Source organism: Mobula birostris, chromosome 6 (assembly GCF_030028105.1).
Source record: "Mobula birostris isolate sMobBir1 chromosome 6, sMobBir1.hap1, whole genome shotgun sequence".
Classification (NCBI taxonomy): domain Eukaryota; kingdom Metazoa; phylum Chordata; class Chondrichthyes; order Myliobatiformes; family Myliobatidae; genus Mobula; species Mobula birostris.
In genome coordinates, this window is record NC_092375.1 from 84,145,787 (window position 1) to 84,158,891 (window position 13,105).

The 13,105-nt window shown below is 44.6% G+C and overlaps 1 protein-coding gene across 1 annotated transcript in view; it reads right to left on the reverse strand.

Annotated features, from left to right (window-relative positions):
* The window catches only part of LOC140198699 (protein FAM124A-like), a 65,792-nt gene that overhangs the window by 7,925 nt on the left and 44,762 nt on the right, over positions 1-13,105 (reverse strand). The window contains exons 3-4 of the mRNA XM_072259716.1: positions 9,556-9,587; positions 1,635-2,365 (exon numbers count right to left, since the gene is read on the reverse strand). Coding sequence (XP_072115817.1) covers positions 1,635-2,365; positions 9,556-9,587 — 763 coding nt within the window. The remainder of the gene's footprint in view (positions 1-1,634; positions 2,366-9,555; positions 9,588-13,105) is intronic.

Genomic DNA, 13,105 nt, shown 5'->3' on the forward strand with positions numbered 1-13,105 from the left:
GCTTTGTGTCATCCGCAAACTTGGAGATGCTGCATTTAATTCCCTCATCCAAGTCATTAATATATATTGTAAACAACTGGGGTCCCAGCACTGAGCCTTGCGGTACCCCATTAGTCACTGCCTGCCATTCTGAAAAGGTCCCGTTTATTCCCACTCTTTGCTTCCTGCCTGCCAACCAATTCTCTCTCCACATCAATACCTTACCCTCAATACCGTATGCTTTAAGTTTGCACACTAATCTCCTGTGTGGGACCTTGTCAAAAGCCTTTTGAAAATCCAAATATACCACATCCACTGGTTCTCCCCTATCCACTCTACTAGTTACATCCTCAAAAAATTCTATGAGATTCGTCAGACATGATTTTCCTTTCACAAATCCATCTGACTTCGTCTGATGATTTCACTGCTTTCCAAATGAGCTGTTATCACATCTTTGATAACTGACTCCAGCAGTTTCCCCACCACCGATGTTAGGCTAACCGGTCTATGATTCCCTGGGTTCTCCTTCCCTCCTTTTTTAAAAAGTGGGGATACATTAGCCACCCTCCAATCCTCAGGAACTAGTCCAGAATCTAAAGAGTTTTGAAAAATTATCACTAATGTATCAACTATTTCTTTGAGGGAAGTACAGTTCCCATACCAGGCAGTGATGCAGCCAGTCAGGATGCTGTCAATTGTGCTCCTATAGAAAGTTCTTTGGATTTGGGGGCCCACACTAAACTTCTTCAGCCATCTGAGGTGAAAGATGAGAATTTAAAAGATATTGAAACAGTGAAGGTAGTGGTCGGGATGAAATCTTGGTTTCACAACCTATGCTCAGTGGCCACTTCATTAGATACCTCCTGTACCTAATAACGTGGCCACTGAGTGTATGTTCATGGTCTTCTGTTCATGGTCTTTTGCTCCTGTAGTCCATCCACTTCAAGGGTTGATTTGTTGTGCATTCAGAGATGCTCTTCTGCTCACCACTGTTGTAACATGTGGTGATTTGAGTTACTTCCTGTCAGCTTGACCTCTCTGCCAACAGAATTACCACTCACTGGATGTTTTTGTTTTTCCTTGCCATTCCCTGTAAGTTCTAGAGACTTCCTGTGAAAAATCCCAGAAGATCGGCAATTTGAGATACTCAAACAACCTCATCTGGCATGCACAATCATTCCATGGTTGAAGTCACTTAGATCACATTTCTTCCTCATTCTGATGCTTGGTTGGAGCAACTGAACCTCTTGACCAAGTCTGCGTGATTTTATGCATTGAGTTGCTGCCCTATGATTGGCTGATTAATGCGAATATCTAACGAGGTGCACAGGAGTACCTAATAAGGGCCACCAAGTGTTCTTTGTCATGGCCCCTGCACTGTATTTAGTAACACTATTCTGGATCCTGCTCTTTACTACCTCAGACTGCTTGACCCGAACCGTCAGCTGCCCATTTTCTTTCCTAGCTGCTGCCTGACCTGCAGAGTTCCTCCAAACTCTTCATGTTTTGCCAATATTTCCAGCATCTGCAATCTCTCCTGTGGGACCTCAAGGATTTGAAACGATCTCTATGGATGTCTTGCAAAACTAAATTGGTACATCTGACAATAATAAATCGGACATCAATAGCTTACTTGCACAAAGGGGAAACTTTACCTGCAACAGGAGCTTGTTCCCGTCATAGTCTTCAGTTTGCCACCGTCTCTCACTGATTGGGCAGCAGGGGTTGGGCAGCAGGGGGACCAGGCTGCCAATGTCATGAACTCTGAACTCTAGCACAGCCGACTGCCTGGAAACAGGGCACTGTCCTTTCGGCAGTCTCTTCAGCGACAGCTGAATCTCGACATCCGAGCTGGAATAGACGGCGAACAACGTAGCGTCCATCCTGCGCTTCGATACCTTGCGCCTCAAGATCAGCTGGTACATCCTGACTGTGTCGGCAAAGTTGCTGAAGCTGCAGTAAAGGGTGAGGCGGACGACTTCTTTCTCATAGTGCACCTGCTTGGTGGCCCAGAGGATGGGGTGGTCAGCCAGGGTGAAGAAGTCCTGGTCCCTGGGCACACAAGGGAGGGTCCTGTCCTTGATGTGCTCAGTGTGATGGTACTTCCACAGAGGGCTCAGGAAGCACCTGTGCAGCCGCCAGACTTGCTCGCCACGTTCCTCACGGACAAAGACAATCACAGCCAGCGCTGGTTGCTCCATGCCAGTCCCGCCCCCTGGCGGCAGCGAGGAGCCATGCTCAGAGGCAACGAAGAGCTGAAGGCCAGGGTTAATCCATGTCACCAGGCTGTCAACAGCCCTCTGCAGGGCTGCTGCACCACCTGGGTTGGTGATGATGTGCACAGTGACCGGGCAGGGATCCAGCACGTCTTCCAAGTACAACTTGCCTGCATGTGGGGAAAGACATTTGTGTCAGTATTACCACAGCTTACAGAGTGCACTGCAGTTCATTGGTCAAGCCCATGTTGGTCCTTGGAAGCAACTACTGAGCCATATCCCAGTTGTCTGGTCTTCCTCAACATTTCCTTTGTCCCAATCAAGTTCTGTTTGAAAAGTCATTACTAAATCAATTTTCACTACTCTTTCAGAAAGTATGCTACACCACACTGCGTAGAAATCCCCTCCAGCCCCTCTGGTGTTGGTTGATTGCTGTTTGTTGCTAATTTAAGTTTAGGGGCTCAATTCCAATCAGATCAACAACTATTCAACCGGGCAAATGCCCAGTCTGGGCTCCTTAAGCAGACGTGGGAGGTTATCAGATGGACAGAGACAAAGATTCAAGATTGTGTTCAAACTCTAACGGAGAAGTGTAGCCTCTCCTGGGAACATCTGAGCCATGACCCCCCGCCCCAGTGTGGAGGAGCATAGATTCATAGCCTTTCGGCCCTACTTGTATGCAAGCAAGATGCACGACATCACTTTAAACCTTTTCTATTGATGTACCTGTTCAAATGTCATTCAAACATTGTAATTGTACATACCTCTACCACTTCCTTTGCCAGCACGTTCCATATTACCCATCACCTCAGTGTAGAAAAAAAACTTTCCTGTCAGATTCTCTACCACTTTAAACCTGTGCCCTCTAGTTTTAGATTCCCCTAACCTGGGGAAAAAGACTGAAACTGATGTCTCTCTTCATACTACAAGTTCGGGAAGCACAAATACATGCAGAAGAGCCCTGCACAAGTGGCAGAAGGCACAGATCACCAACTGCCTTAGCCACCTCCTGCCCCTGAATCTGGAATTCCCACAACAGTCATCAGTCAGGACCCATAGAACCCGAGCAAAACCAATTGCCTCTCTGTCCTGAGGGTCCGCTGAAGGAAAAGGAGGTGGTGATAATGGTTCTAAATCTAGAAGCACAGGCCTGTGACTCTGCTCCAAGTTATCACTGAGCTTCAATTCAGCTGCTGCACAGCTGTACTCACTGACAAAAGGCAGTACAACCCTGACGTGCCGTCTTTCCAGTGAGGTGTCTGACTGAGAATTCATTCAAAGCATGCAGGGACCTTCAGCTCATCTCAACACACTCTGAAAAAGTTATCCGGTTAATCCCTGCACTTTCCCAGTAACTGAAATTTCTAAATGGATGCAAGAATAACTCTGTTGAATCTGTTGCTGCCAGCCTTTTCAGGCAACATATTCAGGTCACGGCACTTCACTAAATGGGGAAGAAAATGTCACGCTGCCCCAGATCTGTTTACTCTAGGGTCATTGCAATTTTGTACAACAGAGAGGTAGGTCACATGGCCCATCATGTCTCTACCAGCTATCGACTACACATCCATCAATCCATCTAACGTATTCTTTTATACTTGCCCCTCTCTTTAAAGTTCAGAGTAAAATTTATTAACAGGGTACATAATGTCACCGTATACAACCCTGAGATTCTGTGTCTGCGGGCATACTTAGCAAATCTATGGAACAGTAACTAAACATAGAAACTGTTAACTGTAAACAAACTGTGCAAATGCAGATATAATTAAATAGCAATAAATAACGAGCATGAAATAACAATATAACAAAGTCCTCAAATGAGCGTAGTTATCCCGTTTTGTTCAAGGCCCTGATGGTTGAGGGGTAGTAACTGTTCTTGAACCTGGTGGTACAAGTCCTGAGGCTCCTGTACCTTCTACTCGATGGCAGCAGCTTGAAAAGAGCCTGGTCAGGGTGGAGAGGATACTTGATGATGGGTGCTGCTTTTCTACGGCAATGTTTCATGTAGATGCGCTCAATGGTTGGAAGGTTTTACCTGTGACGTACTGGGCTGAATCCACTATCTTTTGTAGGATTTTCCACTCAAAAGGTATTGGTGCTCCCATACCAGGCCGTAATGCAGCCAGTCAGCACACTTTCCACCACACCTCCATAGAAATTTGCCAAGGTTTTCGATAACATGCCACACCTCTGTAGATTCTTGAGGAAGTATAGGTGCTGTCGTGCTTTTTCACAATAATATTTACATGATGGGTCCAGTACAGGTCCTCTGAGATAGTGTCACACAGGAGTTTAAAGTTAAGACCTTCTCCACCTCAGATCCGCCAATAAGTACTGGCTCATGGGCCTCTGGTTTCCCTCTCCTGAAGTCTGCAATCAGATCCTTGCTCTTACTGACATTGAGTGGGAGGGAGGTTGTTATTACACCATTCAGCCAAGTTTTCAACCTTCCTCCTGTATGCAGATTCATCAACCCCTTTGATACGGTCCACAACAGTGGTTTCGTCAGCAAACTTGTACATGGTGTTGGAGCTGCACTTAGCCACACAGTCATAGTTGTGGAGTAAGTAGAGCCGGGGCTAAGCACACATCCCTGCGGTGCTCCTGGAGATCCTCACCTCTGTCCCACAATTCCCATTCACTTACACTTGGAACAATTTACAATGGCAGTTAACTGAACAACCAGCTCACCTTTACGATGTGGACGAAATTGGAGAAATCCATGAGGTCACAAGGAAGACATGAAAACGCCACAAAAAAAAAATAATAGCCGCGGAAATCAGAATGGAACCTGGCACGCTGGAGTGGTGAGATTGCTGCACTACTTGCTCTTTAGAAACATCTCTGCAAGTCATCTGACAAAATATATCTCAGGCTGATGAGCAACAACAGAAAAATACTGGAGATTCTTTTACCAGGAGAATGACCACCTTCTCCAGCACAACAGCCTTATCAGCAAATTACAAGGCCCATAAATTAACTGAAATCTCATATGGTTCTGGAGATTAGAAAGACTGCTAATAGAGCATTCACTGTTTAGACAGGGAAGATCAAGTAAATCTAGGAAAATCAACCAGCCCACTGCAGGTTAAATTACTGAGAAAAAGATTCTGACAAAAGAGTACATGATCTAGAAAGTCTCAATTGAATTCAACACAATTAGCACGATTTGTTTTCTCCCTCCCAGGAGGTGAAAAGTAGGATTGGTGCTGAAATCATCATTGACACGTACTATATGGACTTTCACAAGGTGCTTGACAAGGTCACACATGACACTTGATCAGAGAAACAGAAACGAATGTGATCCAAGGCAAAGAGGAAAGAAGGTCCAGAATTAGTTCACTGGTGAAGATGTCCAGAATAGTTCTTTTGACAGGGGTCTGTGTGTTCCACCTGGTTCATTGCTACCTCCTTTTCTTAACATGGCATTTACCAATGATTTGGATAAATACTTCAGCAATCTGCTGGCAACACCAAAATTGGCAGCCAGGTAACAGAGGAAGAAAGTGCAGGATACAGGAACATATCAGTGGACTGGTTAGAGGGCCACAGAAATGGCAGCTGCAGTTTAACCTCAAGTGTGACATAATGCACTTGGGGACAGGAAATAATGAAAGTAATCAATATTGGAATGCATCATTGATATCCTGAGGATAACACAGTAAATATGAAGTCTAAAACAGCACATCTTGGTAGAATGGAAAGCAGGGAGGTCATGCTAGAACTATCATGGAGTTTAACAGCACAGAAACAGGTCCTTCGTCACACCACATCCATACTGACCTTCTTGCACATCTACAGTCACCCCATTTGTCATTAGGAATGCAGCCTGCTCTACCTTGCCTATTTAAATGCCTGTAAATGTAGTAGAAAACACGATTCATATTTGAAGATAGTTCCAGATATATTAAGAGTCCAGCTGCCAGCAACAGACCCTGTGGCCCACTAAATTCACAACAACCATCAAGCATCTACTTACTCCAATCCAATCTTATTCTCCCGACATCTCCATCCATTTCCCTCCCCAAGACTCCAGCACCCACTTTCACACTGCGGGCAATTCACATTAGCTGGATAAATGCCAATCTGTGTCTTTGGAATGTGGGTGGAGGAACGACATGCAGACTCCACACAGGACTCACTGGGAGCATGAGGCAGCTCTGCTAGCTGTGTCACTGTGACTCGGTACAGTGGTGTTTCCTAGTCTCACTCCTGAAAAGCTCAGCCCTCATTTTCAAACTAATTTTGGACATCAACATCATACAAGGTGCCAACCAATGACAACTCTTTCTAATACTTTAGATTTAGATGACAATTGGATCAAAGGATCTAGTTCCCCTCCACATCCCCCCAGATATAAATAGGATCTGATAAGGTAGCAAAAAAAAAGTTCTTTCTACAGCTTGAAAAATTTAAGCTGCGTGACCCAGACTTTGTAAACTGGAGCTAATTTCAATGCACAAGTGTCTTGTGTTATCATTATCAATTGTCCCCAGGAGTCTCAGATACAAACATCTTTGTGACTGGGATTTTGTTGGCAGGGCTTCTTTAAGAAGGACTAAGCACATCCATCCCCACCAGCCCTTGGACTGAAAAAACATACAACAGAGTTTAAAGCTCAATGCATAATGCAACTGCTGAAGACAAGATCTTCCATACATACTATGAAAAGCATCCTTTGTCCAAGGCGAAGGCAGAGGGAGTAACGAGCAGCCAGGGACACAGCCCAGAAAAGCCACTCAGTAATGTTGCCAGTAGGATCAACAACCCAAGCCTTTCAGACAGGCTTCTAATGAAACAAATGTTAAAATGCTTCATCTTTTTCCTGTTTGTACAGATAATAAGATTCCCAGCTCCCATTGTATCAGATGCATGTTACAACATTTGAAAAAAAACCTTTTCGTTTTCCAGTTGCTGCCACAGGTTAAAATACAAATCTCTAATGAGCTCCCGAACATGATCTATAGCTCAGATTTAAAATGATGTCATTGTCTCCGAAGATAAAAATAAATCACTGACGAAAGCTGTCTTTGGTGCACAACTAGGCACTTTATCACTTCGAAATCCTTAACCAGGACAAAGTGCAAATAGCTTCCATGGTTTCCACTAATGTGGGGAATTTGCCTTGCGGGGAACTTCAGGCAGACTTCAAACCAGAAGTTTGCAAGTCAGCATCATTGCATGGGAGAAGATTATGTTTTCATACATTTGTTATATACAGTATTAGAAAGATAACCTTTGTTTAATTAGCATTTATACTCCAGTAGAACATCTCAAAGATGTGTATGAGACCAAGATTGGTCTGGAGTTATGGCAGGCATTGTGGTCAGCAGGAAGGCACTTAGGTTTTTGATTTGTAAGGACGTCAAAGGTTACAGAAAAGCGGCAGGAGAATGGAGTTGAGAGGGATGGCACAGTAGTGTAGTGGTGAGCACAACCCTTTACAGTACAAGTGACGTAGGTTCAATTCCTGTCGCTGCCTGTAAGGAATTTGTACATTCTCCCCGTGACTGCGTGGCTTTCCTCCCCACAGTCCAAAGACGTAGTGGCTGGTAGGTTAAGTGGTCATAGAAAATTTCCGTGATTAGGCTAAGATTAAATTGTTAGACAGTGTGGCTTGGAGGGTTGGAAGGGTCTATTCCATGTTGTATGTCAATAAAATAAAGTATCAGCCATTATGGAATGGTGGATCAGACTCTATGGGCCAAATGGCCTAATTTTGACCCTGTTTCTTATGGTCTATGGCATCCAAACAAGAGTGAGGTAGAGACATGTAGGAAATCCAAAATTTAGCATCCAGATAGACGAAAGCTCAAACCAGGTCTGCTAAGGCAAGAGGAATTGGGAATGCCGAGATCACAGAGGGTCTGAGGGTGGAGGTGGTGGCAGAGGGTTGTGGGGACAGTGACAGAGGCCATGGAGAGGGTTTGTGGCTGGTGACAGTGACAGAGGCCATGGAGAGGGTTTGTGGCTGGTGACAGTGACAGAGGCCACGGAGCAAGTGAGGCCATTGAGGCGTAGGAACATATGTGTGAAAATTTTACAATCAAGTGCTAATGAAGTAAAAGCCATTGTTGGTGAATGAACAGGAGGGCAATGGATGTATAAACCACAATGATTTCATATCTGTTGTGTCTTTACATTCCCTGCATATCACCTGTTAAATTTCACATCTGATGACTAAGGAAATGTGATAGAATATTAGCAGTGATGGAAAGTTCTCTGGTACACTAGCTAATAAAGATCACAAATCTAAAATTTTAACTGTTTCTCTTTCCACATATGCTGCCCGACTTGCTGAGTGTTTCCAGCATTTTCTGTTTATATTTCAGATTTCCAGCATCTGCAGTATTTTAGGTTTTCATTTAGGAATTTGTACATCAGACCTTTACTATACTATAACTGTACCTGGTCTTTAACAGGTCTATTGTGATTGCTTGGCTGACACTTCAGTGGGAATATTACACTGCAGTTCTACCCTGACAGCTCACAAGAACATAAAAGGTCACATGCTTCCATTCAAGAGGAGAGAGGAAGTTCTCCAAGGCGTCAATCACAGAGCCTACCTTGGTTACATAACACCAAGATGCCACCTGGTCTTTCTCACCTTGCTGTTTGTGAGATCTTGATGTGCACCAGGAGTTTGTGGAATTTTCCAACACTACAATAAACTAACGTATATCAAAACAATTCAATTGGCTAAAGATCTTTGGAACGTCCTGCAGGAATGAAAGGTTCAAGTTAACACATTGGGAATAAAATGGACGGTCTGTCTGCTTTAAACCACATCGGAGGAGGAAGTGGGGGAAGAGTAGAGTTACCACTATACTCAAACCCCTCCACTGTCTCTGCACTAAAGAATATGAGTAACATCTCAGAAATCAGTTTGCATTCGGAATTGGAAGGAAGGAGAAAATCCGAGTATTTAGTGAATAGCAGGTGGAAAAGAGCAAAAGGTTTGAATTGTGATCAACAAGTCCCTGGATTCATCTTTCTAACATTTTAGAAGTGGCCAGTGACATAGTTGAAAATAAAGACTACAGATTCCATGGTCATTACTCAAGAGCAGAAGGAAAACAGAGAGAGACTCATGGAAAACTTTTTCCAAAGTAAGTGGTTTTGAAAAGAATGAGGTAAAGCAGTAGTATGAAGACAAAAGTAGATACTTTCACTTGTGTAAAATAATAGCAGATTAATCAATAGCAAAGCTCCTCAAGTTACATCATACAGTAAAAGTGACTTACTTGAGGACATCATTTTCCACGAATATATGCTTATCCTTAGCCTAATTTCACCCCTTTACTATTGTCCATGCAACAAGAGGAGAAATGGATTAATTGTCCACCTTCTCAGTACTCACTGCTTGTTGATGACTTACAGCTGAAGTCTGATCTGAAATAGAAACAATGAAATTTTTAGTCCAGTCAGTCTCAGAAAGCTGTAGGTTACTGGTATGGCTCAACACATAATTGAAGGTGTAGGCTCCCTTTCTGATGAGCTAGTTAAATTAGCAGTTCAACATACAGGATGATTGAATTCAAATCAGTCCATTCAATCTGGGCACACGATGGATACATCAAACTGTGAAAGAAAAATGGGATGGTCGTTGAAAACCATTGAGCTTTGATAGTAACTTTAAGATAGCTCTGACGTGGCCTCAAGCTTTACAAAATGATGAGTTGTATCTTCTTCAAGTCATCTTTGTTTCGTAATAATTTTAAACAATCCTTGCTAATGGAGCAGGACTGGGAAGTTCCAGCAAAATGATTCCTACAGTCATTGAAGTTCCATCAAGGATTGCCAATGTTACCTTACTTAAATGACAGCTTCATCAGAGGACCTGAAGTTTGGTTGAAAATATTGTTTGTATGGGCCAATTTAGAGGAGGAGGAAGAGTGAATTTGAAATGGGAAGGATTAAGGTTGGAATTTCAGAGTGAGGGGGCTAAGATTACTGAAGACATGTCCAGCAATGATGGGATGAGAAAATTTTTTCACCCAGAGAGTGGTGGATATATGGAATGCTCTGTCCCAGAAGGCAGTGGAGGCCAAGTCTCTGGATGCTTTCAAGAAAGAGATGGATAGAGCTCTTAAAGATAGGGGAATCTAAAGTAATGGGGATAAGGCAGGAACTGGATACTGATTGTGGATGATCAGCCATGATCACAGTGAATGGCGGTGCTGGCTCGAAGGGCCGAATGGCCTACTCCTGCACCTATTGTCTATTGTCACTCATGGGGACTTTCAGGAGGGTGACGGGGTGGAGGAAGTTACAGATTTAGGAAGGATGCAGCCACGGAGGGACCTGAAGACAAAGATGTGAACTTTCAAACATCTGAAATTAATTTGTTGAAGTATCAATATTTTAAATTATGATTAATATGAGCTAATTGAAGGTACTGTCATGCTAGTATTTTATATGCTTCATCAAGTAACTTGTTTTCTACAGATAGTTTGTATAGTTTGTGTAATCCTCCTGGGAGGGGGGAGAAGATGGCGGCGTGACTTCAGTGATGATATCTATTATCTGTCAAGTAGGGGACCATGGACAATTCTGATTTGAGACAGATGTGAGAACACAGAGGAACATCTGGAAAACTTCTGAAATGTCTGCTTCGCTGCCGCTGCTACTGTGTGGTCCGGAATCTCCGGAGCTGAAGGCCCCGAAATCCTCGGCTTTGCATGTTTCAGCGGCCAGGGAGAGGTCGAAGGCACTCGGCAGAGGATGGTGTTCGGGAGGCTGTATCAGAGAGGCTGCTCGGAAGCTCAGAGTTTTTGGACGGATGGACTCGGTGTTGGCTGTGGTCGGCTGCTTCCAAGGCATCGGCAAGTTGACAGTCCCTGGAGGTTTATGGCAGGGAGTTTCTCCCTTTTGCCACCGCTATCGGGGACTCGGGACTTTGAGACTATTTTTTACTGTGCCCATGGTCTGTTCTTCATCAAATTATGGTATTGCTTTGCACTGCTGTAACTATATGTTATAATTATGTGGTTCTGTCAGTGTTAGTCTTTGGTTTGTCCTGTTTTCTGTGATATCACTCCGGAGAAACCTTGTATCATTTCTTAATGCATGTTTGCATTTCTAAATGACAATAAAAGAAGACTAGCAACACACATCAAAGTTGCTGGTGAACGCAGCAGGCCAAGCAGCATCTCTAGGAAGAGGTGCAGTCGACGTTTCAGGCCGAGACCCTTCGTCAGGACTAACTGAAGGAAGAGTGAGTAAGGGATTTTAAAGTTAGAGGGGGAGGGGGAGATCCAAAATGATAGGAGAAGACAGGAGGGGGAGGGATGGAGCCAAGAGCTGGACAGGTGATTGGCAAAAGGGATACGAGAGGATCATGGGACAGGAGGTCGGGAAGAAAGACAAGGGGGGGGGGACCCAGAGGATGGGCAAGAGGTATATTCAGAGGGACACAGGGAGAAAAAGGAGAGTGAGAGAAAGAATGTGTGCATAAAAATAAGTAACAGATGGGGTACGAGGGGGAGGTGGGGCCTTAGCGGAAGTTTCAGAAGTCGATGTTCATGCCATTAGGTTGGAGGCTACCCAGACGGAATATAAGGTGTTGTTCCTCCAACCTGAGTGTGGCTTCATCTTTACAGTAGAGGAGGCCGTGGATAGACATGTCAGAATGGGAATGGGATGTGGAATTAAAATGTGTGGTCACTGGGAGATCCTGCTTTCTCTGGCAGACAGAGCGTAGATGTTCAGCAAAGCGGTCTCCCAGTCTGCGTCGGGTCTCGCCAATATATAAAAGGCCACATCGGGAGCACCGGACGCAGTAGATCACCCCAGTCGACTCACAGGTGAAGTGTTGCCTCACCTGGAAGGACTGTTTGGGGCCCTGAATGGTGGTAAGGGAGGAAGTGTAAGGGCATGTGTAGCACTTGTTCCGCTTACACGGATAAGTGCCAGGAGGGAGATCAGTGGGGAGGGATGGGGGGGACGAATGGACAAGGGAGTTGCGTAGGGAGCGATCCCTGCGGAATGCAGAGAGAGGGGGGAGGGAAAGATGTGCTTAGTGGTGGGATCCCGTTGGAGGTGGCGGAAGTTACGGAGAATAATATGTTGGACCCGGAGGCTGGTGGGGTGGTAGGTGAGGACCAGGGGAACCCTATTCCTAGTGGGGTGGTGGGAGGATGGAGTGAGAGCAGATGTACGTGAAATGGGGGAGATGCGTTTAAGAGCAGAGTTGATAGTGGAGGAAGGGAAGCCCCTTTCTTTAAAAAAGGAAGACATCTCCCTTGTCCTAGAATGAAAAGCCTCATCCTGAGAGCAGATGCGGCGGAGACAGAGGAATTGCGAGAAGGGGATGGCGTTTTTGCAAGAGACAGGGTGAGAAGAGGATTAGTCCAGATAGCTCTGAGCGTCAGTAGGCTTATAGTAGACATCAGTGGATAAGCTGTCTCCAGAGACAGAGACAGAAAGATCTAGAAAGGGGAGGGAAGTGTCGGAAATGGACCAGGTAAACTTGAGGGCAGGGTGAAAGTTGGAGGCAAAGTTAACTTGAGGGCAGGGTGAAAGTTGGAGGCAAAGTTAACTTGAGGGCAGGGTGAAAGTTGGAGGCAAAGTTGAACTTGAGGGCAGGGTGAAAGTTGGAGGCAAAGTTAACTTGAGGGCAGGGTGAAAGTTAAAAGAGGATTGAGTGTTCGCATAATCTAATCTAATCTATATCTGTACAAGACCTTGAAGCCCTTACAAACATATAGTCAGGAAAATAAGCATCTTGTTACATCATGTTGGCCAGGAAGGACTGCAGTCTACAAATTAGTGAACTTGAATGTATCAAAGACAGTGGAAGCAGACAGATCAATTACCTTTGTTCTTGCCAAGAGGGAGGAGATGGAGGCTGCCATTTTGTAATCAGTGTTTTCCATTTTGTGAGGTAAAGTTTCTTGGCTTGATCAATG